Here is a 19,553-nt window from a genome sequence, read left to right on the forward strand (position 1 = left end):
AAACGTAAAAGATTAACATATATTTAAATGATATACTTTTATAGTTATATGTAGATTTATTTTATAAAAAAATTAATGTTTGGTTTTAATTTTATTTTGGTCTCTCCAATTTAAAAATAAGCTGTTTATAAATTACTTTGATGACAAAAATAATATATTTTAAAATTATAAAAATAAAATATTTTTCAACTAGGTAACATAAATGGAATGGTGGCAGGATAAAAGATCACTGTTTATAATAAAATATATCTCGTTACTTACTAAATTATAAATGTAATAAATAAATAATACATTTATAATAGAATAAGATTATAAGATTGTTCTTATATGAAGTTACTATCATTATGACACAATGTATCACTCCTTCCTTCATAATATCAATCAACCTGTTATTAAATGAATGATTAATTATTAAGTATAGTATCCTAATAAATAATATAGTACATGGTTGTATCACAAGAACATATGTTATATTACCGTACTAATATATATATATATATATATATATATTTAAAAACTATGAATATATAAATTTATAATAAATTAAAATATTATAATATAAATTTACAGTTCATTTTAATAAATATAAATACACATATAAATCCTAATACATTATGTATTAATAATAAAGTGTGCCATTGAAAGAATGTGGATAAATTTGTGAAACATGCAACATGTTTTCTATTTTAATAAACACTTATACATTAGTATAATATTTAATTTTTAATATTAAACATAATTATATATAAATGATAAAAATAAAATATGTGATACACATATTCTTTGAAAAAAAAAATAAAGAAGCAAAAAATAAACTTATTTTTTCATTGAGATAAAATAGTTCCAATCTTATTAATTTTACATTTAATTTTTAAAAATTATGACTTAACGTAAGTTAAGTTGACTTTAAGTAATAAAACAATATTTACTTAAAAAAAAAACTGAAATATCCTATTGATACTAATGTTAAAACCCAATATAAATTTTAGAAGCGAATAATCTATATTCTTATAGTGAATACAGAATTAAATGAAACATTTGGTTAGAAATATTTGTTAGTGAGGGCTTAGTTTTTCTTTTTTTTCTTATTTATATACAAAAATTTAATAATGTTTTGCCATGTTCTTTTCCCTTCTGTTTGGGTAAATGAATATTGAAAAAAAAATGGAATAGCTCCACAATGAAGGCAAAAGTCTTGTAATATTTATATTTAGATGTTATTAGGACAGTTAAAATAAATAAACTTTATCATACATTCTTTTCATTATTGCAAAAGGCATAGTTTGTTATTATTGTTTTATTATTATTATTATTATTATTATTATTATTATTATTATATTCAGAGATAGGGTGACGTCAAATGTTTAAATTTTTTACTAAATTGTTATAAATGATTAATAAATGAGAATTATCTACATGAAATGGTATAATGTCAAGAAACATAAACATCTATAAAGCTTAATGGCTTCTTTTACCATCTACAAATGTTTTCATTTCTTTTTAACTTATATTTACATATATATATATATATATTTGTATATACATACATATTTCACAATAAAAAAAAATTATTACATGATTGAAGTTAAGTAATTAATATGATTTAAATTGATAAATCACATTAAAGTTGTGATCTATATTATATACATTTACATTGTTTATGTGAAGTTTTAGTTGACACCGTGTACAAATTTATAGGTTTTTTAATTATATAAGTTCATATGCCTTTCTAATTATATACCATGCATATCAATCTCTTAAAAATAAGAAAAATAATTTCTGAATTTTGATTTTATAGATGGTGGGATGTGAGACTTGTCCTTCACAAGTAATTTCTGAATTTTGATTTTGTAGATGGTGGTTTATTGATTATTGAATTTTGTGGTACTAATGTTTTTATGTTTTTAGGTTAGAGATTGGTACTTGGATTCTTTCCAGAGACCTTAGATCTTCCTTTGAGATCAATGATACGGATGATGAGAAAGAAAACACTGAAATGATTAAGGTTGTGAATGTGAGACAGAACACTGTGATTCTTACAATGGCTTCAAGATTGTTTCTGAGAATCCTAATGAGATCGTGAGTTTCTTGATCACGATCCTAATGAGATGGTAATCGATTAGTTCCGACAATGCACTCCCTAACCTTATGCGAGACAAATTATTAATGTATCTGTTCCTGCACAATTTGTGTATTTAAATCTTCATATTTTTCATTTGAATGGAAGTTGCTCCTCCAATTAGAATAATAACAGCTTACAGGGGGAATGGACTTACATTTGCTGATTGTTAAAATGATTATATCAACGGTGCAAACAGAAGCAACCAAGTGTCTATGAGACCTTAAAATTGGTATTAGTTTTTAAAACAATCACTATTTAATATTCAAACTAAGATGTTGGGTGTGCCTGGCTCATTATTTAATATTCAACCTTAAAATTGGTATTAGTTTTTAAAACAATCACTATTTAATATTCAAACTAAGATGTTGGGTGTGCCTGGCTCATTATTTAATATTCAAACTAAGATGTTGGGTGTGCCTGGCTCATGTAGCAGTGCAAGACATGAGCGACACCTGAGATTCCCAGTAGCAAGCCACTGTTGTGAAATCTCCCCTTCAAAAGATTAATTTAATATCGTGTGGGCCAATAGCCCACATATCAGATATTAAACTGATAAGAACAGATACTACACTTGATCTTAGCCAAAAGGCCGAGAAAGGTATGAGTGTTAAATTCTAGTAAAGCTCATTTTATAATACGTTATACAGTGATTCATATATCATCTTAGCAATGTGGAACTAGTTCATTGCAGTTTCACTCTACGCACATCAGATATCTCCTGTATTTATTATATCATTAATTACCGGTATTCTCCTCAATATTCCAACATATGCAGTGATGATAAGTTAAAATTAGATGGTAGAAGTGCGTGCATAATCTAAGAATGAGGGTCATAAGAGACTATCACAACTTGCAGAGAGAAGTTCACTTTTGTTCCTGGAGAAATAGGAGGCATCCATATACCAGTGGAATAATGCTGATTTTGCATGCTACAAAGTATGCAATTAACAGGGGAAAAAAATCAAACAATGAACTTGAGTATTTGTTAATTATGAAGCACGAATACGATCCAACATCATAGTTTTCGTGGTTTGAAATACATATATGAACCTTACACAACTATTAAGCTGATGATTAGATACATGGACAAAATTAAGCATTCTCCTTGGGCGACGATCATGAGTTATTCAAAGGCATGATTAAAAAAACTACTATAATAAATTCAAACTAAACCTTATATATCTGATTAGAGAATCTTTTACAGAACTCTTCAATTAATGGTGAGATTACTGCTTCGGAGCACTCTTTATTCTCATTTAGGCCTCTACATAGTTTAAATTTGAGGAGACAAGAACCAACCAAGGAAACTGCTTGCTACTGATATGGAAGAGACATATGATCCAGTATGACAGTTTTATTTAGTAGAAGTACAAAACATACACACACATGTATATATTAAGCATACTGCTTGCTTTCGGATTCAAATGAGATGTACAGGATTTATACATTTTAAGAAAAAAAAAGAAAAAAAATTGGTAACTGGTCACTGTTGTAGTTACCAATAGTCTTTACATGAACACTCTCCATTACTAAAATGGTGGAAACGATTTCTATCCCTTATTATTATATCACAATCATAAACCCTAGAGATCAGTTTACTTGCTTGGTGACAATCTTTACAAACCCTAAGATTCTTGGTGACACGTAGGGTCTCCCCTCGTTTAGTCTTCAACAAACCATAAGCAATTGCAAGTTTTTCACTGTGGTAGAACAGAGGATCCTCCCTTTCCTCCTCGACAAGATCATGCAACATACCATCTGTGTCAGGAACATAACCAACAACCCTGATTGCTTCTAACATCTCACCAACCTTAGCATATAAAGCATCAGCCAGAGGATGATCTCTCCCCCCTGCAACAAATTCATTCACCTCTCCCTCCATTTCAATCATGGAAAATCCCGGTTCCTTCTTTACTCCTCTGTCGTTCATCAATTTCCTCACACCAGCAACTTGTTCCCATTTTCCACAACTAGCATAGATATTACCTAGTATCACATAACGCCCACTATTTCCAGGATCTAGTTCAATCAGTCTCTTGCCTACCTCCTCCCCCAACTCCAAATTCCCATGAATTCTACATGCTCCAAGAAGGGCACCTAACACAGCAGCATCAGGGCTCATAGGCATTTCATCTATGACCTTTTTTGCCTCCTCTAACCTTCCAGCTCTAGCAAGCAAATCAACCATGCAACCGTAATGCTCCTTGGTGGGTTGAATGCCATGAACGTCAATCATGTAACAAAAGTAATAAAACCCTTCCTCAATCAAACCCGAATGAGCACAAGCAGTAAGAACATTCACAAAAGTGATGTCATCAGGCACAACCGTTCCTTCTTCTTCCATCTTCCTAAAAATCCTAATAGCATCCTCTCCTTTGCCATGCATTGCAAACCCCCCAATCATGCAATTCCAAGAAGAAACTCCTTTCACTTCCAACTCACAAAACACTCGAAACGCCTTGTCCAAACAACCACACTTGCAATACATGTCAACAAGGGTTGTGCCAAGCTTTGAATCCAACAGAATCCCACTCCTCTCAACACATCCATGTATCCATTTCCCTTGCTCTAAGGCCCCCACTCCCGTGCAAGCAGAGAGCATAGTAGCAGCCACAAACCTATCCACCTCCACCTCCTCCACCCTCATCCTCCGAAACAAATCAAACGCCTCACGGAACCTGTTGCTCTTGACAAAACACGCAATCATGGCGTTCCAAGAAACACCATTCTTGGAAGGCATGAGTTCAAAAACACGAAAAGCCTCGTCCACGAGTCCCCAGTAGGAGTACCCAGAAACAAGGGTTGTCCAAGACACCACATTTGGATGAGGCATGGTGTAAAACACCCTCCTAGCATCATCCAAGGACCCAAAAGCGAAATACACATGGATCAAGTTGTTAAGAGCGAAGGTATCTGCTCCAAACCCGAATTTAAGAACGTGTGCATGGAGCTGCTTAACTTGTTGTTGGAGTTTGCAAGTCCTTATGAGAGAGGGGAAGGTGAAAGAGTTGGGTGTGATGGAACGTTGCAGCATGTGGGAGTAGAAGGGGAGGGAGAGGGAAGGGTTGTGGGAAATGAAGAAGGCTTTGAAGAGAGTGTTGTAGAGGAAGGTGTCAGGGTTGGGAAGAGTGGTGAAGAGTTTGAGGGCGTAGTTGATGTCGCCGTGGTTGGAGAGGGAGCAGAAGCTGAGGATGCCAGACATCGCGTGGTTGTCGGTAGAGAGTCCCAAACGGAGGAGGAGGGAATGATGCTGCTTCGCTTCCTCCATGCTTGAACATGGCCATGGTGGAGCAACCAAACAACTACTCATTTCAGCTCACAACACTGCACACATTATCTCTTCTTCTTTTAATTTTTATATAATATATATAAATAGAAAAAATTCAGTGAAGCTACTACACTTATGACTAAAATAGAAAGGGTTGATTTTAAGAATTTAAATAAAATTATATAAAACATAAATGTATTTGTATTTTTCTTTGTTTTAGTAAAAATCCATCACATGAAAAAAATAATGTAAGTCTATATTGTGGTCGAAGTATATCATTAATAAATGTCGAATTTAGTAAATTGTTGAAGTGTAATAAAGCTAAACGTATATTTGTGGGTTAGGTATATACTTAAAGAATTAATATCTCTCATATAAATAAATTAATATAAGATATATTTTAATAGAAAATTTTACCAAAATGGTGTAGTTTTTTTTTTTTTAAAGTTACGTAGGCAGATTCAGACAAAATTACAGGAATGATGTTTTCTTGTCAAAGTTAGGAATTGACATTTTTTTGTCACAGTTGTCAATGATGTAGGCAACATAAATTAAATTCATTAATTCTGGTACACTTGTCTTTTTAATTAAAGTTGACAACCGGATTAACAACTTCAGTTTAAATAAAACTGAATACTGGAGTGGCAACTTCAGTGTATTTTATCTCAATTAAAGTTGACAATTCAATTGGCAAGTTCACTTGATTTTATTTTTTTTAAACAAATGATAATTAATATTTTTAAAAATAAAAATATATAATTAAAAAAATTATTTTATAAATAATACCAAAATTTAATTTTGTTTTATTTAAGAAAATGATATATAAAGTTGAATAATTAAAATGAATATTTTTTACAATAATTTTAAATAAATTGGGTTAAAAATGATCTGTTTGATAAATTAAAAATATTTAGTATTTTTTAAATATTGTTAAAGTTAAAAATAAACTTATAAAAAATGTGATATAATTTATGTATAAAATTTTAGATTATATAATATATGAGAGTATAAATTATATAATATGTAAAAAGTAATAATATACATGTATTTATGTAAAATAAATGTATTAAAAATAAATTAAATTATTGAATATAAGTCATTAAAAGAAGATGATATTAAAATATTTGATGAGAACAACATTACAAAGGATGACTCTACTGTCTGAATGAACAATTTCCTCTGTTGTGACCTTCATTGCGACAGTAAGAACATTTTTTTTGTCTTGTTCTGAATTGATTGATCCATTTCATTATGCAAACGAGTTGTAATTGGTCGTCCCGAGTTTTTATGTCGCATGTGGGATTCTGGTATGAAATTTGGCCTGGTATAAGTAGACCAATAATCCTCGTTTCGAATTGGTGATATTCAACTTGATATGCCTTTTTAATCGTGTGGAGGTTGTAAACTGAATCAATGAATATCGTCATTTGTAAATGACAAGAGGAACAAACGACATTAACATGACGATGGGGAAATCGAAGAGCTTGGAAGTGGCCACAATCACACCACCAATCATTTAATCTAACTGTATATGATTGAGGTCGCCGACCATGTTGGGGGTGGCTAATTCTTGGACATCAAATTCATAATTTTTTGCATTAAACCTTTCCACAAAACACATAGCCGAATCTTGTTGATTTTTTCTAAGTAAGGTTGTGATATCTTCTGAATAATAATGACCTGCGCGTAACATGGTGTCTATTTTGAAGACTCGTTCAACAAACCATGTTTTTGTTTTTTTGAAAGTTGCCTTAACCAAAGCAGAAATCGGCAAGGAACGAGCTCCCTTAAGCACGAAGTTAATGCATTCAGCTAGATTTGTGGTCTTATGACCATACCTCTTTCCCCCATCATATGCTTGAGTCCATTTCTCTAATGGTATGCGATCTATTCAGGAAAATGCTTGTTTGGACTCAAATCGCATAACTGATAGCTTTGTCTGTACTATGGGTTGTTTCATCTCATAAGCTGTCATAAAGAAGTAAATGAAATTAGTTAAATGGTAAAAGGTTGTAATTGTATGTGAAATAAGGTAAGGAATGTCATTACTCATGTTAATCAACTATCGTTTGAGGTCAGCATTTTTGAATTTTTTGTTGAAATTCGATGCTATATGGCGTATGCAATACACAGAAACGAGGTCGTCTCCTTCCCATCCAACTTCTTCGGATTGTAATGCTGAAATTATACCGGTTCCTCTATCAGTAATCATGCACAAATTCGGCTGAGATGTCACATATTGTCGCAATAATTGGAAGAACCAAATTAAAGCCTCCCAAGTCTCGCCTTCAACAATCGCAAACGCCAATGGAAATATGTTTCGATTCTCATCTTGAGCGGTTGCGGTCAACAATGTTCCATGGTATCTTCCGGTTAGAAATGTCCCATCAACTTGTACAATGGGCTTGCAAAAATTGAAACCATCGATACAAAGCTTGAAAGACCAAAACACACGATCCAACGTGTAAGAAGAATTTTCTTGAACACCATCAATCATACAAGGAGAAGCAATATACTGCACAATTGTCCCCGGATTGATTTCTTTTACTGCTTCCAACCATCTAGGAAGATCATTGTAGGACTGTTCCCAATCGCCAAAGCAAGAGCTTTCTGTTTTCCCAACCAAGCTTTTCTATACATGATAGTATAGCTATGCAAATTTTTTATTTCTGCAATTAAGTTTTTAATTGGGACGGAAGGGTTTGCTTTTACTGAAGTTAGCATCATGGACACAATATGGGTTGAATCCAAATTAACATGGTCTGCCGTAAGATTTGTTGACAAACAACTATGTTGTGCATCAATTTTTTTTATCTCCCATTGACTTCGGATTTTACTAAAAGATGCACGTAGTCTCCATTCGCACCCTCCATCATGATGTATGCACCGAGCCACATATTTATTTGGCTTTGATTTCACGACAACAAATTTGTAACCGTTGTCTATGTGGTATCGTTTTATGGCATTCAATGTCGCCTCCTTTGACATGAAAGACGTGTGTTCATTGAGGTTGCAATCAATGTTATGTCCGGATTGACTGCCAGACGGAATATATTGTGAAGATCTGTTGAACTGATCTTCATCATCCAAATCAAAATCGTAGTTATCTCCATCTTCACTTATGTCGTCCACGATGTCTCTAATTATTGGTTCTTCATGCTGGCTTAGTGACGTTCCATCGACATTCCACGTGTCCGTCTGCATTTTTAAAAAACATGATAAACAAGAATGTTATGGAAAATTTACTTTACCTTTACAACTTTCTTTGAACTTTATACTAAAAGGAGAAAATAATATATCTCACAAACCTTGTCCTCAATTTTTTTACTTGGAAGCAGGAATTAAGATAAGAAAAAGTGTAGAACAAAGAAGGGAGTGCAAGGCTACAGGGTTGCATTGTTGTTTCATTATATAACAAATGTTTTGTATGTACAATATAATTTTAACATAATTTTTGAAATTTTTATTCATAAGTCAAGTCCTCAGGTACTTGTGATAGAAAACCATCACTCCACGCTACACTTTGTTTAATTTTTTTTTCCAATTTGATAACAAAGAAGTTGACTTCACCATTAGCAACTTTGGAAGAAGTTGCATTCACCATTGACAACTTTGGAAGAAGTTGCATTCACCATTGGCAACTTTCAATAAGTTGCCTTCATGGTTGACAACTTTGCATAGGCACCAAATGAAAAAAGTTCATACACCATTGGCAACTTCAATTTCAATTTCGTGCACCACCCAACAATGCTTTATTTTCTCTCCAGCTTTATGTTCACATGGCTATAGTTTTCATGGCAGAGATTCTTTTTGGAAATGAAGTTTGAATTCAAACTTTCATTTATTCAAACTCACAGGCAACTCTATTTAATAGAGTTTATCTCCTACACAAAACACTTTCCAACTTTGTCATTGTTCCAAAGTACTTAGGTGTGACATTCAATCACAAAGGTAAGTTCTCTCGAATATTTTATCTTGGTTTTGACCAAAATTTAGTTCTATATGTACATGTAAAAGAATTTAGTTATAATAATTTAGTTCTAATGTACTAATATTTTTAAATTTGTAAACAAAATTAACTACTTGAAATCTGTTTTAAAAACATTAACAAAATTCAACTAATATTTTTTATTTTCATACAATGTCTTCCATTATAGCTGATTATTAAGTTTAAAGAATAGAGTATGAGTATGAGTATTTTATAAATAGTAAGGAGTAGAATAAGAATCTCTGACGATGGAATAGAGACAGAGACATAAATGAATTGTTCTCCATTTAGTGGGATATAGCCAGTGGTAGAAGAGACCTAGTTCTTGACCTAATACAGAAAAGGACAAAGAGGAAGGTGACCACAAGTTATCCACGCAGAAACTTTAATTTTGAATATTAAAATGAATATGGTTGAATGAATGAAATCAGAAAAGATGCACATGTACTATATGTTATATTTTAATACTTTTATTTGAATACTTATATTTTAATACATTATCCACACACAAACATATTTAATACTTATATTTTAAATGAATAAAATTATTTAATATATTATATTCAGTATTCTTTAATTAGTATATGTAAATATTTTTTTTTATCTTTAATTTGAAAAAATTAATGTTTATTGATAATATCATCGAAGTCATGCGAATTGGTAGAAAATGAACAAAAATTAAAATAAAAGTTTAAGATAAAATTCATATTAACGTGTGAGAAATATATTATTCTGTTAAAAAAATTTAAAAATGATAGTTTAAAACATGAAATTTAATCAGTATCAACTTATAAAAAAGGCAAGTTAATATAATTAATTGATATCAAATCCCTCTGTCAATTTTTTTCTCCTTCGGGCCGGTAATGGAGAAAGAAAAAATCGTCTAACAATTCAAACATTGACAAACAATTGCTTAAAAACATATTTTTATTTTATTTTTCTTATATTTTTATTGTTCGTACATAATTTATTACTTTCAATAATTTTTTTTATAATATGTTATATTAAGTACTCTTTAATATGTTATATTCAGTACTCTTTAATTAGTATATGTAAATATCTTTTTCTTATCTTTAATTTAAGAAAAATAATGTTTATTGATAATATCATTTTTAATAAGAATTATCTATAAAGGTACTCTAAAAATTGGTTATATTTTCAAGAATTATTTTATTAAAATTTTATGGCATCTCATCGTCTTCCCGCGAATATGTTTGTATTGCGATTCCAAAAAAAAAATGTTACTAATATACGTATGGGAAGGTAATGAAAGACTATTGAGACCCAGAAGACATGCAAGTTGGGTACTAAAGCATGAGAATATACTTGACCAACAAGTCAAACATTTAATTGATCATTCTGGTTTTGGACATTTGTTAAAATTTAAGCACATTGACTTCAACCACGTACTAATTACAGCATTAGTGGAAAGATGGAGAACGGAGACTCGTACCTTTCACTCTCCTCTCAGTGAAACAACTGTTACTTTGGAAAATGTGGAATTAATATTGGGTTTACCTAGTGATGGACAGGCTGTCATCGGGATTACTAGTGGTGATTTAGTATCTTTTGTGAGCAGTTGCTCGAATTTATAGCACCCTCAACAACACTTTTTAGGAACTTGCACAACCGATGATGTTATTGTTCAACATGCTCGAGCCCCACATATTAACACTTATAGGGAGTCTATTGATGCCTGATTCTTCAGGTAGTAAGGTACATTTAATGTATCTACTATTGTTGGCTGACTTGAACAACGTCAGGTATTATAGTTGAAGGTCAGTTGTATTGACTTCTCTGTATCGTGCGCTCGATCACGGAATAGACTTTAATCAAGATATTATTGGAGGTTGCACGCTACTTTTTACAGTGTTGGGCATGAGAACGCCTAACATGCATTTCTCCGCAACTTCAACCATTGATCGATGAAGAAGTTCAACAAGGAGTTGGTTTCCCACTCGGGAAAAGGTATGTTATTTTTGTATTAATTTTCGAGATAAGAAAACAAAGTTCTTAATATTCTTTTGCTTACGTTAGGTGGACTCGGAGGATGCATAGGACGCACATAGGAGGAACCACTGTTCCACAAATACGAGCAATGTTTGATGGCATTAAAGCTAAAGAGGTTGTGACTAATATATAAACTAACATATCATTTTAACTGAATATTTCATATTACTGATGTTTCAAACATTTATTTACAGTTTCTTTGGACTCCATATCGAGTGGATTATGTTAGGCGCTTAATCACTATTGAGGTTTCCCCAACTGTACGGGCTGTAGTTCCTCTCATATGTTTTGCAACTGTTGAATTTCATCAGGTTGATAGGGTTATGCGTCAATTTGGATTTCGACAGAGTATTCCAAGTGACTCATTCAACCTTGATCAACTTCACAAAGAGAATATGAGAGGATGAACTGATCGATACTGGCCACAATATCATGTCGCATGGATAGCTATATGGAATGACCGTCATAATCATCTAATTCACGAAAATCAGTTTAACGGAAATGGCCATTTGCATGACAACTCAACATACATGCAATGGTACATCAACCATACTATCTGCTACATCACGCCTTTACAGTCATCGTCCGGTGATGATGTAAGTTCAATTACTAAATTATTTATTTTTCTTCATTCACTCATCCAAAATTAACACATATTTTCAAAACAGTATGATATGCCACAAAAGACTACACAACCTCACTATCAACATCATATCAGGTCTTATTCTCAAGTTCAATAATTTGAATAACAATCTTTTCGTCCACCAGGTGTTCAACCGACCCAGTTGTTCGGATATAGGGATCAATGTCACATGTCATTCCAATCATCATTCCATCAACCACCTTTCAACTACTCCACATTTCCATCTCAACAACAATTTTTTGTTGCCCGTCAAATCCCTTTGCAACCTCTACCATGCATGACCCCCCATCTGCCTACAATCCAATGTCATCTATGCAGTATTATCGACCAACAATGCCTTCATAAGTGATCGCAAATCCGAGTGATGACAATGAAATTGAAGGCACTGACGATGACATTCCACCTCCGTCCTTTCCTACTCTTCCATCCGAACAACAACCACAAAGACGACCACGAAGACAACGAAGAAGACCACCATGTGGCACAACTTCTCATATATGACAACTTTTCCTAAATTTCTATAAACGTTACTTCACGAACATAATTTCATTTTTTTAAAAACAACAAAAATATTTTTAATTTTAATAATATTTAAAAAGTAATAAATATTTTACATTTATTACACAACCTATTTTAAATCCAACTTAATTTTAGGTAACTTATTTTTTGTGAAAACAAAATTTAGTTTAGTTTTTTAATATTAATTATCTATAAAAATACAAATTTTCTCAATATTCTTATTCTTATTCACTTCATGTCATTTTAAATAATTATTATATACATATTTTAATTTTAAAAAATATTAATTATTTAAAAAAATCAACTAAACTTACCAACAGAATTGGAAACTTTAATTGAGATAAAATATACCTAAGTTGTCATGAAGTTGTCAATCTGATTGAAAACTCTAATTAAAAGAAGAAAAGTAGGTGGATTAATGAATTTAATTGATATTGACTACACCATTAACAACTTTGACAAAGAATTGTTCATTCTTGTAATTTTTTCTGCTTTTGCTAGGTAAATCTAAAAAAAACTGCACCATTTTTTAAAAAAAAAACATTTTAATCTACCAAAAAGTCATGGATTTAAGTGATAGTGCCCATTTGTGTATAAATTAGTTCGGTAAAAATGAATTATAGTATGAGAAATCAAATATGTATATTATAGATTAAATAGTTAGAAACTTTATGGACTTGTTAATACATATCTTTAATACTGATAACACTTGCATCCCTTTGAAATATTTTTAGGGATGATATTGTGATTTGGAAGAAAAATAATTATCACGTAACTTATAAATAAATTACCAAACACGCTTTTAAACTTTATTTTGGAAAAGATATAAAAAAGAAAAGGTATGAAAAAAACTTAAGGTCTAGGAACAAAATTTAATATTACGTGTGACATATTTTTCACTTAGTGTTATCCATTTATGACAACAGATGTTTTTGACATCTTATACCTCACCTTTTATGTATGAGACTTTTTTTTTATTTGAAGCTATTTTTTACGTTTAAACATAATGCACTTGGAAGAATTGTGGGTTCGTATAAAATTTTTAATATGAGTTTTTTTTTTGTAAATATTGATAAACACTCTTGTTAATTAACATTTTATTAATAAAAACCAATCTCACTTCTTGGAAATTCTTTGGTGGGTTTGAAAATGATCAAATAACATGATATTTTCACCATATCATAGAAAAATGTCTAGTATATATAATTATATTTGATAGACAATTCCAAAAATTCATTGTTATGTCATAAACTTTATTAGAAATCAACTTATAAATAATATTTTGATCTTTGATATGTCTTTTTAAGTTGAAGTTAATATTAATAGGTCCAACCAAGTTATGATGCAATGACAAATTGTCAAGTTATCGAATATAATCACAGTGTTCTTATAAATTATGTGGATTTAAGAGTACAATAATTATACATTGATCATATTTAGCTTTTAGAATATCATTGATAAATTACTTTCATGTTCTTGGTGTTGGTGGTAAGTTTGTAATAATTAGTGACAGAAAAAACATTCAATATACTCATAACATAATATATTAGTTTGTAATTAATATCAAACTTATTTATATTAATGTTTTTTTATAAATTAAAAATATTGATGATCGTTTAACAGTTAATGATCGTCTAGATATGAAATGACAATTATTTTATATAAATAGGAATTTGTATTTAACTTTATGACATAAGACTGTTAGTTGGACAAAAGTTCAATAGAGTAACTTCAAGTTGTAGTTCTATTTCATAATGAATGATTTGTGTCATAAACACATGTTGAAATTCATTAACATTTCAATTGAATTATGTTTATTTTGTGTGTTTTTTTTGTGATACTCTTGTTACCGTTTTCTTTGTGTTTATGATAAACATTGTGGAAAAGTTTGTTTGAGTTATTTTCATTACAAATTGATAAAGAAAAAAACAAACTCACGGTAATATTTTTACCCTTCACACTCACCTCACCCACTTTTTGTTACTCAACTTGTATTAGCCTTGATTATTTTTAAAAAATATAGAAAAACATAAACTACTTCCTTTCTTTTAGTTTTGAATCAAGTGTTTTAATTGATATTTAATAAGAACACCTTTTTAAAAATAGTTTTCTTTAGCAGAAATACATCTTTTTTTCTTTTATCTATTTCATTGATCTTTTCTTATATTTAGCTTTATATTGAAGTTAATATTTGAAAATAATTTTAAAAAATTATATCATTAAAATATTAGTTTATTTAAATTAGAATTATAAAAATTGTTATTAAATATGAATTTGAATTATATCAAATGAGCATCATACTCGTACTAGTAAAAATATTGCATGTGTCCATATTTTGTATGATTATTATTAGAACATTTGATACAGTGAAAAATAATTACTGTATCAATTAATATAACAGAATATATTTATCAAAACATAAAATGTAAAATATGCAATTTATAGTTGATAGCAATTAATAAAAAAAAAATTAGTAAGTGGTTTTTCATGCACACATTTTTTATATTTATATTCTTATTTTTTCACTAAATTTATAATTTTAATAGTTTGCAAGAAAATATTCATAATGATATTAAAATTGTTTTATTATATGATTTTAATAATTAAATTATTTTTATATTTATTTTATTACAGTTTTACTCTTTATATTTAGATAATTTTTTATTAAAATAATAGATATATCAATATTAGTAAGTAAGATGATCCATTTAACCTAATAAAATTTTATTTTAAAAAGGTACATTTCTCAATTATTATTTTCAATAAAATATTAATTTGAATGAAGGGTAACGACCCAACCACAAATGTTGTTGTTGTTGGCGTGGTCATCGTGGTGGAGAAGACAGAGAGAGAAAGAAAGGTGAATTGAATGGAGTCATTACAGTTCGTGGCTCTCCATTCCCCCATTCGTCACTCCCTTTCCAAACGCACCGTTTCCCTTCCTCCCGCTCACTTGCTCGCCGTGGTGTTCCGGCGCCGGAGAGGAAGCGACGGCGGGACGCGGTGGTGGGGTCCGAAGGCCTGCGCCGTGGAGGTATCGGAGGGGGGGAAGATGGTGATGGAGCTGGTGGGAGCGTTCAACGAGTTGACGGAGAGAATGAACGTGTTATCGACGAGCTCCTCTCGTATTCTGTTCAAGTGCCTCAAACTCTCCATCCCCATCCTCCAAGCTTCCCCTCTCTCTCCCGATGGCCGCTCCCCTCTCTCCAAGGCCTTGTCCGTCGCCATGCTCCTCGCCGATCTCCAAGTTAGTTAACACTCCCACTTACTCTTTCTACTTACCACCACTTTATGCTATTCTAGCTTACACACTACATGTTTAATTCTTATATGATTAAGATCTTAATAAGTAAATTTTGTTAATATGTTATATATTTAATATATAACTGTTGATATTTTCTTCTAAAATAGAATGCTGAAATTCAGCTTAGATAAAAAAATTTAACCTAGGACTACTGAAGTCTGATTTATAACCCAGGAGGTCTACTTTAATTTAATAACTTTTAAATCATATTAGTATTTCTCTAATTCAGAGCATTTAATCAAGAACTTTATCTGGGGTTCGTAATTCTCTTTCAGTATACCCCTTGTTATCATATTAAATTTAGGAATATTCACTAATTTTTACAGAATTCAACTTGTATGGGAATTCATTGGTTTAAATGGTATTCTCCAATTGCGTTCGAGTTGTTCTTATAATTTCGTCCTTCCTTTTTTATTTTGTATTTATTGTTATTATTATTACTTTCGTTACTGTTTATCGTTTCTTTATAGTAATTGTGAATGCAGATGGATGCTGAAGTTATCTCTGCCGGGATATTGAGAGAGGTGTTGGAAGCAGGCCAGTTGAGTATACACGAAATCCGGAATCAGATTGGTTTGCCCACTGCTCATTTGCTTCACGAGAGTTTGCGTGTGAACAATATTCCATCCAGAATAGATGTTGTGGATGATGACAATGCTGCTGCATTGAGAAAGTTCTGCCTCACTTACTATGACATCAGGGCTTTGATCCTGGACCTGGCTTTGAAGCTTGACACGATGAGACACCTTGACTATCTGCCCAGATATCAGCAGCAGATACTTTCCTTGCAGGTTATGAAGATACATGCCCCTCTTGCTCATGCTGTGGGAACTACCTACTTGTCACTGGAATTGGAAGATCTATCGTTTCAGTACTTGTTTCCTTATTCATATCTTTACGTGGATTCGTGGTTGCGAAGTCATGAGACTGGGGGTGTATCTCTTATTGACATCTACAAGGAGGAACTTCTCCAGACTCTGAAGGCTGATCCCTTGCTCTCAGAACTTGTGGATGATGTATCGGTCAAAGGTCGATATAAGAGTCGTTACAGCACCATGAAGAAGCTGTTGAAGGATGGTAGGAAGCCAGAAGAGGTGAATGATGTGCTTGGGATGCGAGTGATATTGACCCCTAGGGCCGGAGAGAATACATCAGAGGCTGGAAAGAGAGCATGCTATAGGTCATATCAGATTATCCAATCTATGTGGAAGGAAATTCCTTATCGGACAAAGGACTATATTGCCAGGCCAAAAGGAAATGGGTATAAAAGTTTGCACATGGCAGTAGATGTGAGTGAAAATGGTAAGATCAGACCGTTGATGGAGATACAGATAAGAACAACTGAAATGGACAGGTTAGCAGTTGGTGGAACAGCAGCCCATTCGTTATATAAGGCTGGCCTTACTGATCCTGAGGAGGTTAGTGTCTTCTTTCCTAGAAATGAAAATATCTAAAAACAAAAGCTATGAATTCTATACATATCTAAAAAAAGGACACATGAAGACATTGAACTTATTTTTTATTCTTTATCTTCTTGAGAGATTACATGAAGGGAATCGGCATTTATGTTTTACTTGTTGATGCTCAGGCGAAGCGTCTGAAGACCATCATGCTTGCTGCGGCTGAATTGGCTGCTCTGCGCCTTAAAGATTTTCCAGGTACAAGTCATAAAGGGATTGAGATTGATCAGAGGGATAGAGTTTTTCGCCTTCTTGACAAGAATGGAGACGGTAAAATTAGCATTGAGGAGCTTACAGAAGTGATGGAAGAGCTTGGTGCCCCAGGAGAAGATGCCCGAGAAATGATGCAGCTGCTTGACTCAAACAATGATGGCTCCCTTAGCTCTGACGAATTTCATATGTTCCAAGAACAGGTGATTTGATATCCTGTATAAACAATAAAATATGTTTTGTTCTTTGTTAAGTTTGTCTTCGTGCCTTTCAGAATTCCACTTTTCATATTTTGGTCTCTTAATGAACCAAGCATCAGATTACCGAAGCTTACTTTCTCTACATGTTCATGGTTAAGTCAGAATAATAGGATATCCGTCAATTGGTGCCTGACTTGTCTTCTAGATTTCATTATTGGTCCAAACTAACTATTATTTTGGCCTGAATTCTCGATTGCTGTCGCTACATGTTGTAGGTTGAGTTGGTGCGCAATCTAGAAGCCCGAGATGATCAATACAAGAAAATATTGGATGAGAAGCTTCGTATGCCAGATGAGAGTGGTTTGATTCAGGTTTATAATAAGGAGTTTGGCAACAGGCTTGCGAGCTAGTGCTGCTGCATCTTTTGAAACAAATGACCCAACAAAAACACAATTTGTTCCACTTGTGATATGATCATTAAGCAGCCTCGTGTAAGTGATTTATTTTCCATGTAAATTAATTGTAATTAATGGCATAGTGAAATTCCAGTGGTTAAGAAATTGTGGCAAAATCATAAATTTCCGAATTAGAATAGAGGAGAATCTAGAATCCAACTTAATATCAATAAATAACAACTATACGGCCCTATAATGAGGATTGATGAATTGTTGGGTAACTATTCAAATGGTTTTAAACATGTTTACTGTTATTATTGATATTTTTCACTAGGTAAGTACATCAACATCTGTAGTAGGGTTATCATTCCTTACAGTTAAGGCTCCATTTCCTATTAGTCTGAGTTATTTCATCTAACTTCCTAATTCTGTTTGAGAATTTGACTTGTCTGAAGTAAGGAGTGAAGAGAAGAAAAAAAAAATGTTTAATATTAATTTGAATAAAATATGTTTTAAACTTGATTAATTAACAAAATCTTTTTCTTTTTCACTTCACATGTTTCTTGTAACAATAATAGTGAGAAAACATTTACTTTATAATCTCTTTCTCTTAGTGTGCCCTTGGGAGTAGGGATGTTTTTAATAGTCAAAATACAACCATACTCATTTTTCAATCGCATTAAACTGTCTTGATAGACATTGTAATGTAACTATTCATTTACTAATTTGTATCAAAAAATTTAATTTATCCTCGCTTGATGACAGGAAAAAAAGTTTATTTTTTTTTTGTTATAGATTAAAATTATTGTTATTATTTTAATGAAGTTGAATTATTGTTACTATGTTATAAATGCTTATTCTTGTTTTTCTGAAATTAATTTTTTTTATTAATTATATTTAAATTTGTTGTTTTGCTATAATTTAAATCATGTTGTTTAATAATAATATTGTTATATATGAAATTTTGGGAGAAAATTAAACTTTATATATAATTTTTTTATGTTAAAATAAGTTAAGTGAAATTTATTTTTGTTCAACACTTTTTTTTATGTGAGATATGAGTTAAAAGTTTTAAATATATATATATATATATATGTGTGTGTGTATGTAAAATTAATTAATCAACAAGTTAATATTTTTAGGAGGGGGAATTAAGTTGACGTCTTGTTATACTAATATCAATCAAGCATAGTTTAAATTAATATAAAAACTCTTAATTGGGCATTACTTAAAAGGATTAACGAGATAGTGATCAAATTACTCAATTTTGTAATGATATTGTTAAATAATATTCATTATTATAGTTATTTTTGGGTATCAAGTTATGTTTTTTTAATAAAAAAACAAATACTGTGTTGTTAATATCTAAATTTGATCAGTATGATTTTTTTTTAAATGGTGTAATATTTTATGGTAAATTTATTTTTATTATAT

At 31.3% G+C, this 19,553-nt stretch overlaps 3 protein-coding genes and 1 non-coding gene across 5 annotated transcripts; 1 reads left to right on the forward strand and 3 right to left on the reverse strand.

Annotated features, from left to right (window-relative positions):
- Window positions 1-2,528: 2,528 nt before the first annotated feature.
- Window positions 2,529-2,724, reverse strand: LOC137808855 (U2 spliceosomal RNA). Its single transcript, XR_011080754.1, has one exon. It is a non-coding gene; the product is annotated as a U2 spliceosomal RNA (small nuclear RNA).
- Window positions 2,725-3,511: 787 nt separating this feature from the next.
- On the reverse strand, window positions 3,512-5,460 carry LOC137807077 (pentatricopeptide repeat-containing protein At5g66520). The gene has a single exon (XM_068607525.2). It carries the CDS (start codon window positions 5,430-5,432, stop codon window positions 3,618-3,620), a length of 1,815 nt encoding a protein of 604 aa, XP_068463626.1. The 5' UTR covers window positions 5,433-5,460; the 3' UTR covers window positions 3,512-3,617.
- Window positions 5,461-7,452: 1,992 nt separating this feature from the next.
- LOC137805537 (uncharacterized) lies at window positions 7,453-8,594 on the reverse strand. The gene is made up of 2 exons (XM_068605481.2): window positions 8,103-8,594; window positions 7,453-8,022 (listed from the first exon to the last, which is right to left on the reverse strand). The coding sequence occupies exons 1-2, from the start codon at window positions 8,592-8,594 to the stop codon at window positions 7,453-7,455; spliced, it is 1,062 nt and encodes a 353-aa protein (XP_068461582.1).
- Window positions 8,595-15,311: 6,717 nt separating this feature from the next.
- CRSH (Ca2+-activated RelA/spot-like protein) lies at window positions 15,312-18,295 on the forward strand. 2 transcript variants are annotated; one of them, XM_090300653.1, is made up of 4 exons: window positions 15,312-15,797; window positions 16,325-17,272; window positions 17,443-17,727; window positions 18,000-18,295. In XM_090300653.1, the coding sequence occupies exons 2-4, from the start codon at window positions 16,334-16,336 to the stop codon at window positions 18,132-18,134; spliced, it is 1,359 nt and encodes a 452-aa protein (XP_090156779.1). In that variant the 5' UTR covers window positions 15,312-15,797; window positions 16,325-16,333; the 3' UTR covers window positions 18,135-18,295. The 2 variants fall into 2 exon arrangements, with proteins under 2 accessions (XP_090156779.1, XP_068463627.1); XM_068607526.2 differs by having other exon boundaries at window positions 15,335-15,797; window positions 16,340-17,272.
- Window positions 18,296-19,553: the final 1,258 nt, after the last annotated feature.

Source organism: Phaseolus vulgaris, chromosome 3 (assembly GCF_051622355.1).
Source record: "Phaseolus vulgaris cultivar YP4 chromosome 3, ASM5162235v1, whole genome shotgun sequence".
Lineage (NCBI taxonomy): Eukaryota > Viridiplantae > Streptophyta > Magnoliopsida > Fabales > Fabaceae > Phaseolus > Phaseolus vulgaris.